The sequence below is a fragment of the Abramis brama genome (genome assembly GCF_963993115.1).
Source record: "Abramis brama genome assembly, chromosome: 13".
In the NCBI taxonomy this organism is placed as follows: Eukaryota; Metazoa; Chordata; class Actinopteri; order Cypriniformes; family Leuciscidae; genus Abramis; species Abramis brama.
The window spans coordinates 17538561-17556699 of NC_139975.1; the positions used below are offsets into that span (position 1 = coordinate 17538561).

The 18139-nt window shown below is 36.8% G+C and overlaps 1 protein-coding gene across 8 annotated transcripts in view; it reads left to right on the forward strand.

Moving 5' to 3' along the window:
* ablim3 (actin binding LIM protein family, member 3) overlaps nucleotides 1–18139 on the forward strand; it is a 66592-nt gene that overhangs the window by 46685 nt on the left and 1768 nt on the right. The window contains exons 10-21 of one of the 8 annotated variants that reach the window (XM_084133983.1): nucleotides 1773–1928; nucleotides 2672–2701; nucleotides 5059–5188; nucleotides 6279–6377; nucleotides 6716–6766; nucleotides 10403–10540; nucleotides 11890–11960; nucleotides 12880–13033; nucleotides 16514–16543; nucleotides 16998–17053; nucleotides 17227–17287; nucleotides 17958–18038. In XM_084133983.1, coding sequence (XP_083990109.1) covers nucleotides 1773–1928; nucleotides 2672–2701; nucleotides 5059–5188; nucleotides 6279–6377; nucleotides 6716–6766; nucleotides 10403–10540; nucleotides 11890–11960; nucleotides 12880–13033; nucleotides 16514–16543; nucleotides 16998–17053; nucleotides 17227–17287; nucleotides 17958–17992 — 1011 coding nt within the window. In that variant the 3' untranslated portion in view covers nucleotides 17993–18038. Of the gene's footprint in view, nucleotides 1–1772; nucleotides 1929–2671; nucleotides 2702–5058; nucleotides 5189–6278; nucleotides 6378–6715; nucleotides 6767–10402; nucleotides 10541–11889; nucleotides 11961–12879; nucleotides 13034–16513; nucleotides 16544–16997; nucleotides 17054–17226; nucleotides 17288–17373; nucleotides 17532–17957; nucleotides 18039–18139 lie in introns of those variants that run through there. The other 7 variants (XM_084133985.1, XM_084133984.1, XM_084133986.1 and 4 more) reach the window with 7 other exon arrangements.

The window sequence follows — 18139 nt, forward strand, 5'->3', positions numbered from 1 at the left end:
CTGAAGCCGTACAATAGCTTTGAATGAGAAACAGATCAAAATTGATTATATAAGTTATGACAGAACATCCGTTTTTGAGTGAACTACTGCATTCTCTTAATGTTACACTGATGTTTGACATACACTACCATTCAAAACTTTGGAGTCAGTAAGATATACAGGTATTCTATTTTTAAAGAAATTAATACTTTTATTCAGCAAACATTAAATTACTAAAAAGTGACAGTAAAGACATTTGTAATGTTACAAATGATTCTATTTCAGCTGTCCTTTTGAACTTTCTATTCAATCCTGGGGGAAAAAAATTATCATGGTTTCCACAAAAATATTAAGCAGCACATCTGTTTTTTAACATTGATAATAATGAGAAATGTTTATTGAACATCAAATCAGCATATTATAATGATTTCTGAAGGATCATGTGATGCTAAAAATTCAGCTTTGGCATCATCACAGGAATAAATTACATTTTAAAATATATTCCCATAGAAAAGATTTATTTTAAATTGTAAATAATATTTCACAATATTACTATTTTTCTATTTTTTATCAATAAATGTAGCCTACATGAGCATAAGAGACGTCTTTGAAAAAATAACATTTAAAAAGTCTTACCATACCCAAATGATTGAACGGTAGTGTAAAGTGCCATGAAGATTCCTGTGGTTGCTCAACCAGTAGATCATGGCACTTGGAACACAAAAGTTATAGGTTTAATTTCCAGAGAATGCATGTACTTATAAAATGTATAACTTGAATGTACTAAAGGTTGCTTTGGATAAAACTAAAGCATCTGTCAAATGCACAAATGTAAGTATTATTGGCCACCCCAAGATGGATGACTCTAGTGCTTGAGTTTATTGGCTTGTTCATAATGTGTTTGCGTGCATTCTGCAGTGGTGTGGTCATTAACGTCACACGTGGAAGTGAAGGCTGGCCCGAGTGTGTAACCTTTGTTCTGTGTGTGATTGATGTATGCGTAATGCAATGTAAGCATATGTGCTGTCAAGCCCTGCAGGTCCATGTTCTGCTTAAGGTCAAGCATGAGACTGAATGTATGAGATAGAAAACCTTAAAACACTATCTGGGATTGGAGGTAAATTAAGTAAGCTTCATTCCAAATTGATAGTTAACTCAAATATGAAAATGTGTCATCATTTACTCAACCTCATGTTGTTCCAAACCTGAATGACTTTCTTTATTCTACTGAATACAGAATAAAATGTTTCAAATTTCAACTGTTTTGTCCAAACACCTTTGGACCCCATTGATTTTCATTGTATGTAGAATAAAAAAATCATGAGGGTAAATAAGTACAGTACTGTATGTATTTTTTACCAGCAGGACCAGTTGTGACGTTTCGAAATAACAAGAAGTCAGTAAAAACATCTATACATGGATGAATTGTTCACAGTAGCATCTATAACATGCATTTAGACAATAGATAGGGTACATTTTCATTTCATGTCGACATTTCTACTTGCTCAAAAAACACCTTAGAGACAATAAAATAAGAAAAATAAGCATCATAACATTTGTGTAGCATTTACAGTATGTGCTATATTACAGTTTCAGTCATGAGCTCAATTGTATCCTAAAAGCACTTGCTTTAAAGTGGATTTGTAAATGTGCAAACTGTGCCACAGGCTCATTCCCACACTTAATTGAGTTGTTGATGTTGTCGTCGCCTGTCATGATTGCTGTTTTTTGCAGGCCTGCTCATTGCGTTTGACGTGTGAGTGTGTGTATCTGTCCTTTGTCCCTCTCCTTAGGCAAAAATGGAGAACGAGATCCTTGATTACAAAGACTTGGCAGCGCTGCCTAAGGTTAAAGCCATTTATGAAGTGCAGAGGCCAGACTTCTGGTCCTATGAGCCCAGTCACAGATACTGCTCCGATGACAGGCTAGAGCGTCTCAGCTATGGGGAGGTACTGCCCTACAGGACCACTAGAGCCACTCTGAGTCTACTTTTAGCATGTCTCCCCCTGTCGCCGGGTCTACTGTCCTGGTCCTAGTTGAGCTTAGCATAGCTTTGCTTTGAGTTTTTCAGCTATGTCGTATCCGTTGGCTGGCTGTATGCTTTTGCTTGCTATAACTATGTTTGTGCATTCTCCCACTATTAATAGTGAATATGAGTGCTTTTGGTTGAGCCTTCTTGCTTTAGTTTGCTTTTTGGAAAGCTCTCTGAAAAATTCTAGCGATTTATGTGGTTGCTTAAAGGGATAGTTCATCCAAAAATGACAGTTCTATCATTTAATAACCCTCATGTTGTTCCAAACCTGTATGATGTTTAGGGTGCGCAAAAGGAGATGTTTAACAGAATGTCTATTGTCAATGCTGTTATTTCCTCTACGTTGAAGAGGATGGTGACCACGGGCTACCTAATACATTTGTTTCTGGTCAATAGAAAGTTTGGTAAGACATGAGCAAATGATGACAGGATCTTCATTTCTGGGTGAACTATCCATTCAATTCTTGCTTGCTGAGTAGAAAATGTTGAGTTCTACAGGAAATACAAAATAGGTTGTTCGGACCACAGTGACTCCTTCACCTCCGTCCTCTTACTCTTCTCACTTCCCTCACGCATCAGATGTCATGGAGGAAGAGACCAAAGGTTTATCTTTGATTTGCTGTTATTCTGACTCTCCCCCTTCTTTTTTTGTCTTCACAGTCTTTGGGCACACTCTCCCCTTATTCTCAGGTAGAAGTTTTTATATATATATACACAATATACATAATTTATTTTTATTTATGTCAATAAATTAAAAATGTAATGAAATTAATTGCATATATCAGTATATGCTGAGAAAAGCCCTCAGATGAAAAGAATTTGGATGTTTTTGCTGCAGACGTGTAAATCATTTAATAGACATTTCAAAAAGTGTCTGAAAATCATTATACAGTGGCAGGAATACGTTTGTGAACCCTTTGAAAATATCTGGATTTCTGCATTGATTACTCATAAATTGTGTTATTTCATTTAATTTAATCATAGACAAACACAGAATAACCCAAAATCTGACCCAACTAATTACACACAAACAATTGTACTTTTCACATTTTTATTGAATACCTTTAGTGATCATTCACAGTGCAGAGTGGAGACAGTGAACCCTTTAATTTAGTAACTTGTAGAATCTCCTTTAGCAGAAAACCCTTCATAAAAATTTTATCTTTTCAGGATGTCTGCTCCTAGGGAGAGTAGCAACAGTCCAGAATTTTCTACATTTGTAAACTGGGTATCTCACAGTGGATTTATGAACACCCTGGGCTGAGTTTCCCGATAACGTTGTCTCTTAGCGAGCTACGAAGACTCTTAAGGTATAACTTAACTAAAGGTATACCATTTCTAGGTGTGTTCCCCGAACTATACCTTAGGAAGCCGCTTAAGATATACCTTCTTACGTGCGACGTTACCCGGCGCTGTCCGTGGCGATGGTGCTGAACTTGTTGATATCGATGGCTCGAGAATCAATTATTCTCTCGTGCAGGGGCTGTTTATGTGAGAAAGCGGTGTTCTTTATAAAAAAAAGCACTTAAGAAATAGTTGAAATTGCATTTACTAGGACTCATGGGATATTATAAAAAATAATCCAAACTATAATAGCCTATAATAGCATTGTCTACATATTTTAAAATTGTATCACATATTGCTGCCATAATAACCATATAATTTTTTATGTGCTTTCAGTACCATACTGCCATACTGTAAACTTTCCCATTTTTGTTCGCTGAGGTGGAGCTGCTATGAAATATTGTTCTTGTAAATACTTTCCAGCATTTCAGTAATAAAAGTGTACGTCACTTACGGTGCTCGACAGTGATCAAAAAGGATTTAAACAGTGAATTTTGAATCTCTTCTTGAAAACGCAGAGATGTGGATTCAGACGGCAATTAAATTACCGTACGACCTGTTTGTCATAAAACAGTAGGTACTAATTTGGCCAGGTATTTTTACGTGGGTTGGGTGAGAAAAAACACTGATATGGATTCGGACGGCACTAAAATAACCGACTTACCCCTGTAAATGTTTTAAATACTGTACGAGCCCATGATAAACAATATAGCGTCCGAATAGGACTTAACTGACAGTAGCCTATGCTTTCACTGGCCTTTAAAAGCGCTCTTTAATTAAAATAAATGTATAAAATTGTATTATATATAGTAATATAATTAAAATTCTAACAACAATCAGTGTAATGACAATTTTATTCTTTGCATGAAAACACTTGAATTAGCCTAACTGAACACTGTCTGGGTGTATTAAAACTCATAAGAGAATAGAGAAACTCATTGAAACTATGAAACTCATTCATATAGACCTGCAACAGTGATAAGGTAAAGCTAAGAGTGGTCCAGACCAACCTTCCGAAAGTATGACTTACAGAAGGTATACTTAACTAAGAACTTTTCGGGAAACACGTATTAATGATAAGGTACAGCTTAAGGTGTAACTTAAGAACGACGTAGCGTTAAGAAGGTTTCGGGAAACCCAGCCCTGGTCTTTATCAATTCTTTCGTAGCCTTTTCTAGCTTTGTGCATCTCTGTAATGCATTTCAAAATAAAGCTTTTGGGATCAAGACATGGTACACTAACCAATCTTTATTGAGAAAAACAGATTTGTTAGTAACCAAGCTTTGTGTGTCTTTATTTAAAGGGCAGGGCACCTGTAAAGGTACAACTTTCATGTGTTATTAGTTTAGTCAGATTGTGTTATTATATTATTATATAATTGTGACTTAGATTAAGATCAGACCACATTTTATGACTTATCAATGTAGAAATCAAGGTATTCACATACTTATTCTTGCCACTGTATTGTTTATTTCCATATCGTTGAACAAAAGCCGATCACTGACCCTCAGTCAACAGCAATATGTTTTGCAACCAAATTATTAATCTGTCTGATGTAGATTTAGCACATAATTGTGTTAAGTGTGTTAAATTGACAGTCCTACTGAAAGTATGAAAGTTGATTGGAATTTTGGTCATTGAGCAAATGAAAATGAGTGGTTCTCACAATCAGAGTTATGAATAACGACAGTTTATGTGAATAGGACATGTATGACGGTATGGACATGAGGCTGAGAAGATCCTCCAGTCCAGGGTACATAGACTCCCCCACCTACAGCAGGCAGGGCATGTCTCCCATCATGCCCCGCTCTCCACAGCACTACTACAGATACGGTGAGTTCCTTCTGCCAAGCTCATAGCAGTACAGAAAATACACTCTCATTCCTGTCAACAAGCTTCCAGCTTCATCAGAAAGACTATGCAAGTTGACCAACATTTCTTGCTGATAAACAACATGGATAGTGGACCAGCACAGCTTGAACCAGCATACTGGTCTAAGCTGGTGTTTTCAGCAGGAATGGCTTGACAACTATACTGAATATGCAGTATATTGGAAAATATACTATATATATATCTTGCTTTGCCTTCTATATACTTAAAAGTGTGGTTTGCAGCTACATAGCAAGGACATAGCTGAGTGACTGATAGTGATTTAGTGGGTATTGATTTTAAAGTCAACATGAAATAATATTGAGAAGTGAAATGTGACATTTAGTGACAAAAGGAGGAAGTACCAGTGTTATTTTAATATTATTTGTATATTGTTATAGTATTCATTAATGTTTTGAATTGGGTTTATTTTTTCACTTTTCATTTTAAGTTTCTATTTCTTTTTTTCTTTTTCTTTTTACTTTTTACTTTTTAATTCAGTTTTAGTCATTTTAGCTCTTTAACTTATTTCTGCTAGTTGCCAATGCAACATTTAAAAAAAAAAGTTAATATTAACAACATTGGAAATGTGGGGAAGACAGGATTTTATCCAACTGAAAATGATTGCATCTTCAAGTTGTTGAAATAATGGAGGGGGCAACAAGATAGCTTGGTGATGTCACCCCAAAAGGTATTTCATTTGATGATTTTTTTTAATTATGAAGACGTAATGCATCATACAGCAAGCACAATAAGAGATTTTTATTTCATGTTGACTTTAACAAAAAACAAAGCTAGCCAATATAAAGTTTTTTGCGGGAGACATTTTTGACCGTTATTAGGGGGCGTGTCCCACCATTCCACCTACATCCTATGCACCCGTCTGTCTGGCACAGTATGTCTTTTTCTCTGTTTTGAAATGCATACTGTCCCTGCCTGGCTAATCTTGGATCATTGATCTGATGATTGAGTGTGTGTGTGTGGTTAGGGCGCACAGGAAGTGTGCACTCATGCTCTGGTTCTGTTACTGTCATTGGCTTGGGGCTTGCTGCAGGCACTGAGAGTGGCAGAAGTTCACCCTATTACAGTCAGCTAGATGCCCGGTCCAGCACTCCCACCACAATCCAAGCTCCCAAGCATTTCCATGTGCCAGGTAGGCCAGGCCTCAACATTCACCTCATTGGCTGCTATCATCACTTTCATATTCATCCAGCAGTATATTTGAATATAAATTAAAATCTCATTAATGGATCAAAGTCTCTGTAACTTTTTGAATCTGTCTATACTATACATCTATAGTATGGCTACTCCATTTTTGTACCTTTTTTGTGATCTCCTCAACCATTCCACTCTCCTTCACCTTACCCTAAAGGTCCCAGGAAGCGTGAAGAGGAAGTACAAAAAACATTTCCTGCCTCGTTTACTTTGCTGTCTTCTGCCTGTCACTTACTTCTCCTCCATTTTATTTCTAATCTCTTCCTTTCTTCTCAGCCACAGGGGATCCCAACATCTACAGGAAGCCTCCCATCTATAAGAGACATGGTATTGTGTGCTCGGCCTGCCCCGGCCTGTTTTCCCTCATGCTTAGTCCTGAGGCAGTGTGGGCTCATGGGAAAGATGTGTCTGATTAGTGTTAGTGTCCTCCATAGCTCTCCTCCAGCAAACTCTTTAATCCAAAAGCCTTTAATAAAAGTAGTTTGCAAATGTGGAAGAAAAAGCACTCGTATAGGATGTGGCGGGCACAAACTAAGTATATGCCATGGCACATGTTTTAGAAGTTGCCTAATACAGTTGCAAGAAAAGGTATGTGAACGATTTGGATTAAACTAGGTTTGTGAATAAATTGGTCATTGAAATTGTTCTGATCTTTATCTAAATCATAACAATATATGAATGCAGTCTGCTTAAACAAATAATCAAATAATAGTCTTCATTGAATCAGAGCAAGATGGAAAAAGTATGTGAGCACTTATATATAAAAAGCTGCAGCAATAATATCCGTCAAATGTTTTCTATAATTGCAGATCAGACCTGCACAACGGTCTGTTTGTTTAAGCTGACTGTGTTTCTCTACTGTTGTGACTTATTTGTGGATCAGATCAAATTTTATGAGCAATATACAGATATCCATGCAACTCAAAAGGATTCACATACTTTTTTCCCCCTGCAACTGTATGTCAGGTGGAACGAGATAAGAAGTTGTCTCCTTTGCTCAAGTATTAGCGTGCATCCCGCTTTCCGTTGCTTGCATGCCAGAAGAATGTAGAACTGACGCGAGCGCATCCTTCCTTCCACATGGGGAGGTGATGAAAAAAGGATGAGGCTTGCTGAGGCATGATTAAAGCTTGCCTTGTCCCCCCTCTGCTTTAGATCAACTGGGAAGTGGCCGCATTAGATGCCACAGAGAAGCCCCACTGAATGCTAAGTTGAGCTCAACCCTGTTGAGAAACCGCTGTTAGGAAAGCAAACCCGTTTAAGCATGAAATGAGCAAGAATAAACGTCTAAACATTACCTACTCTGCTAATTCACAGAGTTCAGGTGGCAGCCATATTGTTTATCTTACAGTTGACAGCACTTTGAATGTTGTAGGTACTTGGCAGTCTAATTGACTAGACCTTATAGACTACATCTGGTGCCAAATCCTTTAAAAGTTGGTTGTTTATGTGCATATCTCTGTCTGTTAATTCATACATTTATAATCTCACACCTTTTTGTCAAGCATATTGGTTAGTATCTCCTCAAAATGCCATGAACTCAAACCCCTTTAACTAAACAATAGTAATAGTACATCTTTCCCTTTACTGCATGTCTCTGTGTGTGTATTTGTATGTGTATATTCTGTGTGTATGTGCATTACAGGCTTGTGCAATTTTCCAAATGATTAATTATGATTCTTATTTATGATTAATCTTATTTAAAAAATACAATTTTATACCTATATCATAGATATTACAGTGATCAGCATTAAGGATTTTATCTGGGCTCAACAGTTTAGGTTTTTGCCATTCCAACGTTTTCACCCACACTACAAAAAATAGGTGATGTTTATATAATCCAAAAAAAATATTCATATCAATTCAAATACGCAGAATTACGAAGGTTAATAATAATAATAATAATAATAATATTAATAAATTAAACAGATTTATGTAGAAAAATATAAAATAAAAATTTCCACACGGCTAGCCTGAAACAATCTTATATTAAGTCATGTAATAAATCCAGGCCCAGATGGAATCTGTTGACTTTTTCAAAATGTTCTATTCAGAATTTTAAGAGGACACTGTAAAATGACTTTAAACGTGGTATGGATGTGCAAAATTGTGTGAATGATGGTTGTTCCAATCCTGCAGAAATTTTCTATGCAGTTCTGACCTTTTTTGGAGGGGTAAAATCTGTGAAATTTGTGGAATAAATTTAAGCAAAGGAAATTATGTTAAATCGAGCGGTGCGCACCAGACATTGTTCCTGACAGCATCAAATTAGCTAAAATGTTTAAAAGACAAACACACAAGGGCCAGGGGATGTATAGAACTTTGTGAATGATGCCGTTTTAGTACTTTAGAGCTTCTGGCACAGATTCTGTGCAGGCCTGCCAATTATCACAATATACAACCACAGAGATCTAGAGTGCGTAAGGGAGATGAATTTGTTTCAGAGCTTTGCACAGAGCTGCACTAATCCTGTAGATGTATTTACTGGCCAGCTCAGATACTTGCACAGTCTATCAAGTTTTCTCTAAGAAAGGTCAGAACCATCTCTGACAGCTTGTTGGCTCAGTTTACATATGTGTGTTAAGTGTGTATTTGTGTTTATCCTTGTATCACAAGCCTGTAACGAACACTTTACAAGGACTAATTTGCTACCCATTTGGTGGATCTGCATCTGTAAGTGTTTTATTGGTGTAGATGTCTAGCTGTGTTTGAGCAGAAGAGAGGCGTACTGTTGTCATGCAGATCATTTGCGTCTCTGCCATATGGGTATCAAACTTAAAATCTCACTGAAGACTCTTTGGGATGCAAATATTTCCTCCCTTATTCTTTTTTTCCCCTTGTTTTTTTCTTTTTCTTTCCTTTACCACCTTAAATACGATTCCCTCCACCTCTACTTTCCTCGTTCACCATCCACTCTGTAAGTATTCTCTCCCTGTGCACATCTGTCTGTCTGCGTTTTTGGTTATGTGTTTGTTGGATCTCTAGTTGCATTCCGTCTTTTCCATTCAGGATTGTTAATATTGTGCGAGGCCTGTGCTTCTTGTGTGTGTTTTATATGGATGGGAGTTCAGTGCAGTTTCTGACTGGTTTTGCTTTAGATGTATAAGGCAATATATCGATATCTGTAGTTTTTGATAATACAAGACATGAGTAGTTTTAGAGTGTTTTTTTGTGTGCTTATTCAACATCTCATTTATCTGAATGCAGATGCTTTACACTGAGTGTTGTGGATTGTGTTTCCTTCAGAGCTGTTATATGTGAACGTTGTAGCTTTCTTTCTTTCTTTTTTTCTTTCTTTCTTTCTTTCTTTCTTTCTTTCTTTCTTTCTTTCTTTCTTTCTTTCTTTCTGAGCCCCCCTTAACACCTAGCATTAACATGTTTCATATATCTAGATATTTTTAGGCGAATTGCGTTCCACTCCATTAAATCTGTACTGTGATTAGACAGAGATCAAATATACTATAATATAATATCCTGCACAAAATGGAAAATGTTCCTGAATTTTTAAAACATTGAGGGATAATTCAAAATGCAATATTAAGTTTTTTTGACAAACAATGACACGCAATATAGTATTTATTTAGCTATTTTTGGACGGAAAAGAAGGTATCTGGTCTACTGTGTTTGCCTATTAGAATCTTTTCACTAGTAAAGGGTGGATTAGAAGTGAAAAAAATAGGTTTAACTAAAAGAAGTTTTAAATTTCCACATGAAAATATGCATTTCATATAATTCCAAATGCAGTTCAGTGTTTAAATTAATTATGTGTCATTAAATCAAGTGATTTTCATGATCACAGAGTGTCTTAGATGCTCTTATTCCTTTTTTCTTTCTTTATGTGGATTGTGTGATCACTGAAAACGCATACTAATGTTAGGTTTAAAGGGGGCTTGATTGTACTGCTATGTGCTGTTATATCACAGGCTTTTCCAAAGTTGTGATCCTGACATACTCTCCCCACAGACAATCAATGCAATCCAGCAACTAAGAGCAAGACCAGTGAAGACATTCTCCAATCCTCCAAGTTCTCATCAGCCTACTCGCCTGAACACTACCAGCACTCAGAGTCTGATTACTACCATTACACCAGCTCTCCTAAATGTAGGTGACAAATATATTCATAATGTCCTATGCGTTCAGTTCACTGGCATCACAGCACTTTCCTATCGGCAGCCACAATCATGCTAAATGTTTCCACATACAGGGATGTCAGTAAAGATCCTATAGTCCCTGATAGCCATAAACATTGTAGAGAATGAATGTTAAATATATTTCGGTCACACTATATTAGGTATCCTTAACTACTACAGTATGTACTACATTAAAAAAATAGGTACAGTGTACTTTTTGTGTTCATTTTGTATTGCAAAACACTTGTGCTGCTAATGAGGTGGGATACAGGGAAGGTTAGGACAGGTTTGGTGGTATGGTTAGGTTTAAGGGTGGGTTAAGGGGTAAAGGAAGACTCAAAGCTGTAATTACATGCAGGTATTTTTTTTAAATATAAGTACAATGTAAAACATGTATGTGCACAATAAGTGCATTGTATCAAATTATTAATTTAAGTTTTAGTACATAGTAGTTTAAGACACTTAATATAAAGTGTGTCCTATCTTTTGAAATCCTTTTTTAGGATGTCTTAAAAATTGCAGTTTATGAAACTAGACTCTGAAGAACATCTAAACAAATACAACAAAATATTTCAGTTGTTTTATACAAAGAGCAATTTAATAAACCACATTTGATGGAGAAACATTTGTTACCATTTATTGCGCTTTAAATAGTTTATCTTTTTGTAAATGTATGAATTTACATTTGCCATTTTCTAAGATCTGGCCCCTCACATAGTAAAAATAAAATGTACTGTATACTGTTCATTAACTACAAAGTAATACAGAAGCAGTCATAGAATGTGTGAGATATTATAATATGCTTAAAGTTATTAATATTAACCAGGAAAATATGCACTTTTTGCTTTTGTTGTGTCTTTTGCTTTTGCGAGTTCTTTAACATTTATTTTTGCACAAATTACATTACGCTATCGATACACTTTGGGACAATATAAAACACTTAAGGGCTGTGTTATTATTAGCTGTGTTATATCCCAATCATGAATATATGAATTTTCAATGTTTTTGACCAAAGGATCACATGTGACTTAATTATTCTCTTTATTCTTCTTTTTTTGTGTTGGAATCCTATACTAAATCTGAGCCAAAAATGATTTGCAGATTAGAAGGATGCAAGGTTAAAGTTTTATGAATTGCATATATATACTATAATTATATATATATTGCATATATGATTGCATATATATTTTATAGCATATTTTTGCTATCAGTCTATAATATGCTGTGTGACTCCCTTTAGATGCTTAAACTATTCAGTTGTATGCTTCATCTTAATTTTCTCTTTCTCACTCTTGCTTTCTCAATCTTTATCCTCCTCAGCTTTACGTGCTCCTCGTAGAAGGTACTCATCAGGTGGAGAAGAGGATGGCTGGAGTCACGGCCTTCAAAGAGTAAGCCACCAAAGCACTCTGTCTCTTTATTTTCACAGTATTATTCTCTGCACTCTAACTAGTAATTAAAGCTTCCGCTCTTATTTAGATAAACCTCATCTAGTTTAGTTACAGCCCATCTGTCTGCTCAGAGATTAATTTAAAGGTGCAGTTAGCGATTTCTGAGAATCGCTGTTGAACATTTAAATGAACGCCTAAAACAATTTTGTGAATGTTTGCTACATGTCTGTTCTGTGTGTGTGTGTGTGCTCCAAAAAATATTGTACACTGTCTTAGCTGTGTAAATAGGAGAAAAATGAAGTGGATCGGGCTGATTCACGGAGCACCAAAACACTTTTGTAGCCAATCAGCAATAGGGGGCGATTACGCTCATGATGGGGGACGAGAGAGAGTGAGCAAGCGGGACATTTGTAGAAAGACTGTAGAAACAGAGATGGCTGAGATATTACCACAGAGGAAAAGGTCAGAGGAATATAAATTCACGATCAGGCAAGAACTAGGACCCGCATTCATTTTGGATACGCTTTCCAGCACTGGAAAGACGGAGAGTGGGAAGGCCTGAAAACTGTGGTTGCTTTGTTTCTGTTTGATACATGAGAAACGTTGTGTGTTTTTTCCTCAGAACCAAGTATGCTGTTGTTTGCTGAATCACAGCTGATTCATCCATACCAGCTGATAGTGGTTGCCTGTGTTGCATAGCGTGTTTGTTATTTTAGGGGTGGAGCAATGAAGGGAGGGGTGTGCTTGTTTGCGTGTCGAGTTCAAATATCAACAGTGTTTCTCGGAAATCGCTTACTGCACCTTTAACCATTTTTGAAATGCAGCCAATAAGCATCTGATCTCTTACTATCACAGGATGTTCACTCATTATTTCTTTTGTTTCTGTCTTCCTCTCTCTCTCTCTGTGTGTGTGTCTCAGATTCAGGGTGGTATCGGAAGGATGATCCTGAAGGAGGAGATGAAAGCCCGCTCCGGTTCCTATGACAACGACCCCTGGGGCAGCGCACGGAACTCCCGCAGTGGGAGCAGGGAGATGTTGCACAGCATGGGCCACAACAACACAGTTAACGGCTGTAAGTGCTCCACTAGAGCTGATGTACAAACCACAGATTATAGAGATGTGTGTTCGGAGGGGGTTGCAGTAGTGTCATCAGAAACAGAGCGTAGCTTGAGTGTGGCATATTGGTCATTATATTTGATCCTTCAAAACCAAACCTACCGTTTGTGTATGTTTAAGATAACCTTTTCCCTAACCACATTCTGCTCTGGGGAAAATGCATGACAGCAACAGGTGCGGTGTGCTTTTGACTATGCAGTATGGGAGTTGCTCTGCTTGCCTTCAGTATGGCTGTCATTATTTAGCATAGTGGTCAATGAAGTCGTGGCACTGAGCCATCTAATTAAAGCAGTGGAGCTCTGGAACGCTTCACAGTGAAGGCAGGCTTGAGTCGACAGTGACAGCCTGCGTATGCTGATACAGGACTGTGATGCTGGGAGGGGGAATTCTGAGGGTTTTCAGGAATAGTTGCAGACACAGCAAAAAAAAAAAAAAAACTATTACAACACTACAGCCGATGCAGTGTCATGCACCTGTTCTTGTTCTTTCTTAGTCTCACTGTGACCTTTCTAAACCTGACACGCTGTTTTATGGCTGTCAATGTTATGCGATTCATTTAAAATCCATAACGCATTAATATAATTTAGCGCCAATAAATGACTGAAGCGTGTGAAATTGCGTCATTAACATAATTTATGTCACACAGTTAGATGATCTAGAAGTCGCTGATTATATCAGAGATTGCAGAGAGAAAAGAGACTTTTCAGTGAATTATTCATTCCAGTGTGTTTTGATTTAATAACACCAGCTCTGTCATATTCTGTGATTGTTTCTGAAGAGTGTGAGCTCTTACACATCACGCTGTATGAAAAACAGACTGAACAACACTTCAAAACATTACACCGCTGTATAACCAGATGATACGCAAACTACGTTTCTTGGCTGGATAAAGCAAAACAGAGTTTAGCTAGTAGTTTCTAGCTAGTACAGCTTTAGTCCGTTATATTGATGTGCAAACAAAACATATACGTGCGCTCTTGATGCACTGATCGCACATTCATTGTATTTAGGCACAGACACATTTCAGTACATTCATATTTAGGATAATGTTTTGTAAATCTGAATGGATCCAAGTACTGTAGTAGGTATATGCAGTCAGGTCAAGGGTTTTGGTCAGTTCAGTACAGCAACTTGACTTGACTGTTTTTTTTTCAAGGGTGCTTTTGTGTGCATACATTTATGAATTATATGGACTCCTTATATCATTTAGTTATTTTTGGGTGCCCTTTTGTAGTCTCCAGCTTGTCCTTTTTTTTTTTGAAAGACACCTAAATTTACCTTGAAAAAAAGCTTGCAGAAAATGCAGTTTTGAGAGAATCACCTTACAATCTGATGATTTACAGTACTTGATAAAATTAGTGAAGTTCACGACGTAATTTCGGGAGGAGTGAACCCATCTAATCTTTCAATTAACTGCCGGAGCATATACGCAGATCTCTCACCTTGCTCTGGCATCAGCTGTTTTGGCATCCCTCCACCTCCCCAACTCCACCAACATAATTTAGGCATCTTGCCACCATACTCATCATCCAAGCATTAGCAGTCCCTCTGGGGGGTGTATCTAAGCTCCAGTTGAAGCTGCTTCCTCGAACCCCTCCACTGTGGACAGCAAGCCAAATACGCTTAACCTTATTAGCTTAAAGATTATATGGGCAAAGGAACTCATGAAAATAAGATAATGTGTTGAATGAGATAAATGGTGTATGCTTAATTTCAGGATAAGAGTGCTTTAAAAATGTTAATCTATTGACAGCCCTAATATATATAGTAATTGCAAATGAGATATACACAAAGTTGCTGAAACTAGGAATGCAATATATTGTTATCATTGGTTATTATTTTCATTTGATTCGATTTGACATGCTGATTTTGCTTATTTTTACATTTATATAATCTTTGCCATTTATCTAATACTGCTTAAAGTTAATCTTAATGAACAACAATAATTGAATAGCATTGTTAAATGTAATCTGTTGCAAATGTCAAAATGAATATTAATTCTTAAATTAATTTCCTAAATTCACTTGTGGCATTTAACTTTTTTGCATTTTATTGTTAATTTATTTAGACTAAATATTAATGTCAGTGCATCTCTAGCTAAAATTAAATTGACATTATTTACAAACATGATTTTACACAATATTTACTTGTATGTAAGTAAATAATATATACATTTTCATTGCATCATAGTGAAATATTCTCCATGTTTATTTGATAAATGGGGTTGGTAACTCTATCCATCTTCGCTTAATAATTGTTCTTTGCATTGCAACCAACCTTTCACTCCTGCTCTTTTCTATCTTTCCTATTCCTCTTTCTCCATCCCTCCTGATGTGCATGTGAGCAGGCAGCTCTCCTTAATTCTATTTCTGTGTATCTCATGGGGAAGTGCACAAAGCATCTGGAATTTTCCCTTCATCCCCTCCCTCTCTTTAGTTCCCTGTTTTCCTCCTCTTTCCATACATGGATCTGGCTCTGCTATTCCTGCTTTGCCCTCCCCCATATCCATCGCTACTTTTCACAATGCCTGGTGCAGCCCGTGCTGGTGTTCCATGTCTTTTATTCATGAATAGAAATGGGTGGCATTTACTGTGCAGAACATGAAATAAATCAAGGGAAAGTTTGGGAGTGACATTGTAGATCCAATTTATACATCTGAGATAATAGACTGGATTTCAGATAGTGACGTCATGGAAGGTTAAGAAAAACAGATAATGAACACCTAATGCTGCTGAATCTGATGATAAAACTCTCCCTCACTAGACAGATTTTTTTGTGTACCATGCATGAACTGATAATATGTATAGCTTGAATGCGATGTTAGTCACTCCGGACTTTAGTAATGCTTTAGCAGTAATTTGAAGACACTGTATTTTTCCTTCAGTTGCTGTATATTTCAGCCTCTTGCTTTTTGATTTTTTTGATTTATGTCCGGTTTCTTAGCGAGAAAAGGGTACACATTTTTCATCATCATTTCCTGCTGTCGCCTTTTCTGTCTTTTTACCTTTTCTTTTCACTGCCATGGCTTTTTTCCTTTCACTTCAGGCTCATTGAACACTTTGATGTGCCGTGTTTCTGTGTGGCTGGTGAGCAGCTTGCTCTCCACTCTATTTGTTGACAGTTTTGATACTTTTCCAATGGTTCTTTCAGTGTTCCCAAATCTCAAGGGACTCGGAGACAGAAGTCTGACCTTGTGGCAGACATAAGGAGCTCAGTTTCAGTCTAAACACAGCACAAAATATACCAATAACTGCTTATTTAGCTCATTCAACACTATCATGTACATGTCAGATAGTTTCAGGGGAGATGTTTCTTACAGTGTACTGCTATTGTATTGCTGTATGGCTTTATTCAACCCAAATTAGTGATTTGCACTTAATATTAACAGAGAATTGATTATCAAAATACTAAAGAGATTTTCCCCTCTTTTCTTCAGCTCCTCGAACAAACTTTGCAGTGGAGAATGGTGAGTAACTCTTGAGGTCTTTCAGTATCTTTAAAAAATAAAGCATGTCCTGCTTTTGGATTTAACAAAGTCAGGGATTAGTATTGGATGAGAAAATTAAAAGTTGTGGTGTTTAGATTTATTATATAGGCTACACAAGATTATGGAAGCTAAATGTCCAAACGTTGGGTGCTCAAATCTTATTGGCAGGATTTATTATTCTCATAATTTTCTGGCAAGGCTTTTAACCCCAGGCGGAATGTCTCTGTAGTTAATTTGCTTTGTATAAATGTGTCTGCATAAAATAGCCGATAAATATTTGCAACACAGATTTTAGCCTGGTTACTAGCGCCCTCTACTGTGCACTATTGGACAAGGCAGTCAAAATTGAACAGGCTTAATCTCATATGCTGAGGTTGTTTTACACATTCACGTTTATTTATTTATTTTTATTTATTATTATTATTATTTGAAGACTACATAGCCAAGTCAGCCTCTTTGCCAGGATATGGCAGGAATGGATTGCAAAGGGTAAGTTACCATTTTTGTAACTATAACAAATGCCTTTACTTGAATCTTTTGTCCGTTGCTTGTTTATTTTTTAACATTATATTTATAATAATGTTCAGTAACTGAATGGACAGAGCAGCAAAAAGCAGTTGGGTTGGCAATCCTTAGCCACTATTTGTTTGTTTATTTTCCAGCCACAAAGTGCAGACTACTATCAGTATGACAGTGGCAGTGAAGTCGACTGGGGAATCAGAGGTAAATAAAGGAGCTTTTTTTAATGGTGATTCTTTTACAGAAATTAGTTCTGACTTTAAAAGTTTTTTTTTTTTTTTTTTCAACAGAATACAAGGTAAGAATAATGGTTTAACATTACCAGAGGATTAAACAGGGCCCGGAGAGACACTAAAAGGCACCTCTGAAACATTAGCCCACTTTCAACTCCAGAGGAAAGCCGGTCTAATGAACCCTCGTGGGTCAAAGCAACGTCCTGCTGGTCAAAGTATGTGGAAACTGGAGGACGGAGAAATTAGTGCTTCCAGGTCATAAGGCCACTGTATAATTCCCCAGCTGGCTCTGACTGACTCAGAGACTGCAGGGGCCATGGAGAAGGCAGGGGTTTGTCTGACCCTGTTGCTCTTGGTTGGTCAAGAACTATATTGTTCTGCTTGGTGCCGCTTCCTGTCTCAGTTTCAGCTACTGTGCCAGAGGCTCTGTGATTTCCTTTCACTGTTGTAAGCAAGAGGAAAAGGAGGTCCACCAATGCAGTCAGCTCCGAGAACAATGCTTAGTTAGCTTTCCATTATCAAATCTATAGATTATCTTAGAAAATTAGGATGTTTATTTGTATATAAATGCAAATGAGTTTAAATGTTTATGCTGTATTTTAAAGTTTATTATAAAAATGCATCGCTAACTTTCGCTACAGGTCTACCCATACGAAGCACTTATTGTGACCACTAGGGGGCGTAACAGGGTGCCAAAGGATGTGGACCGGGCCAGATTGGAGGTAAACAAAAACAAAAAATGTTTGTAATAACAATATATAATTATTAGAATATATTAATATAATATTAAATTATAAATATACATATACATATTTTATGAATA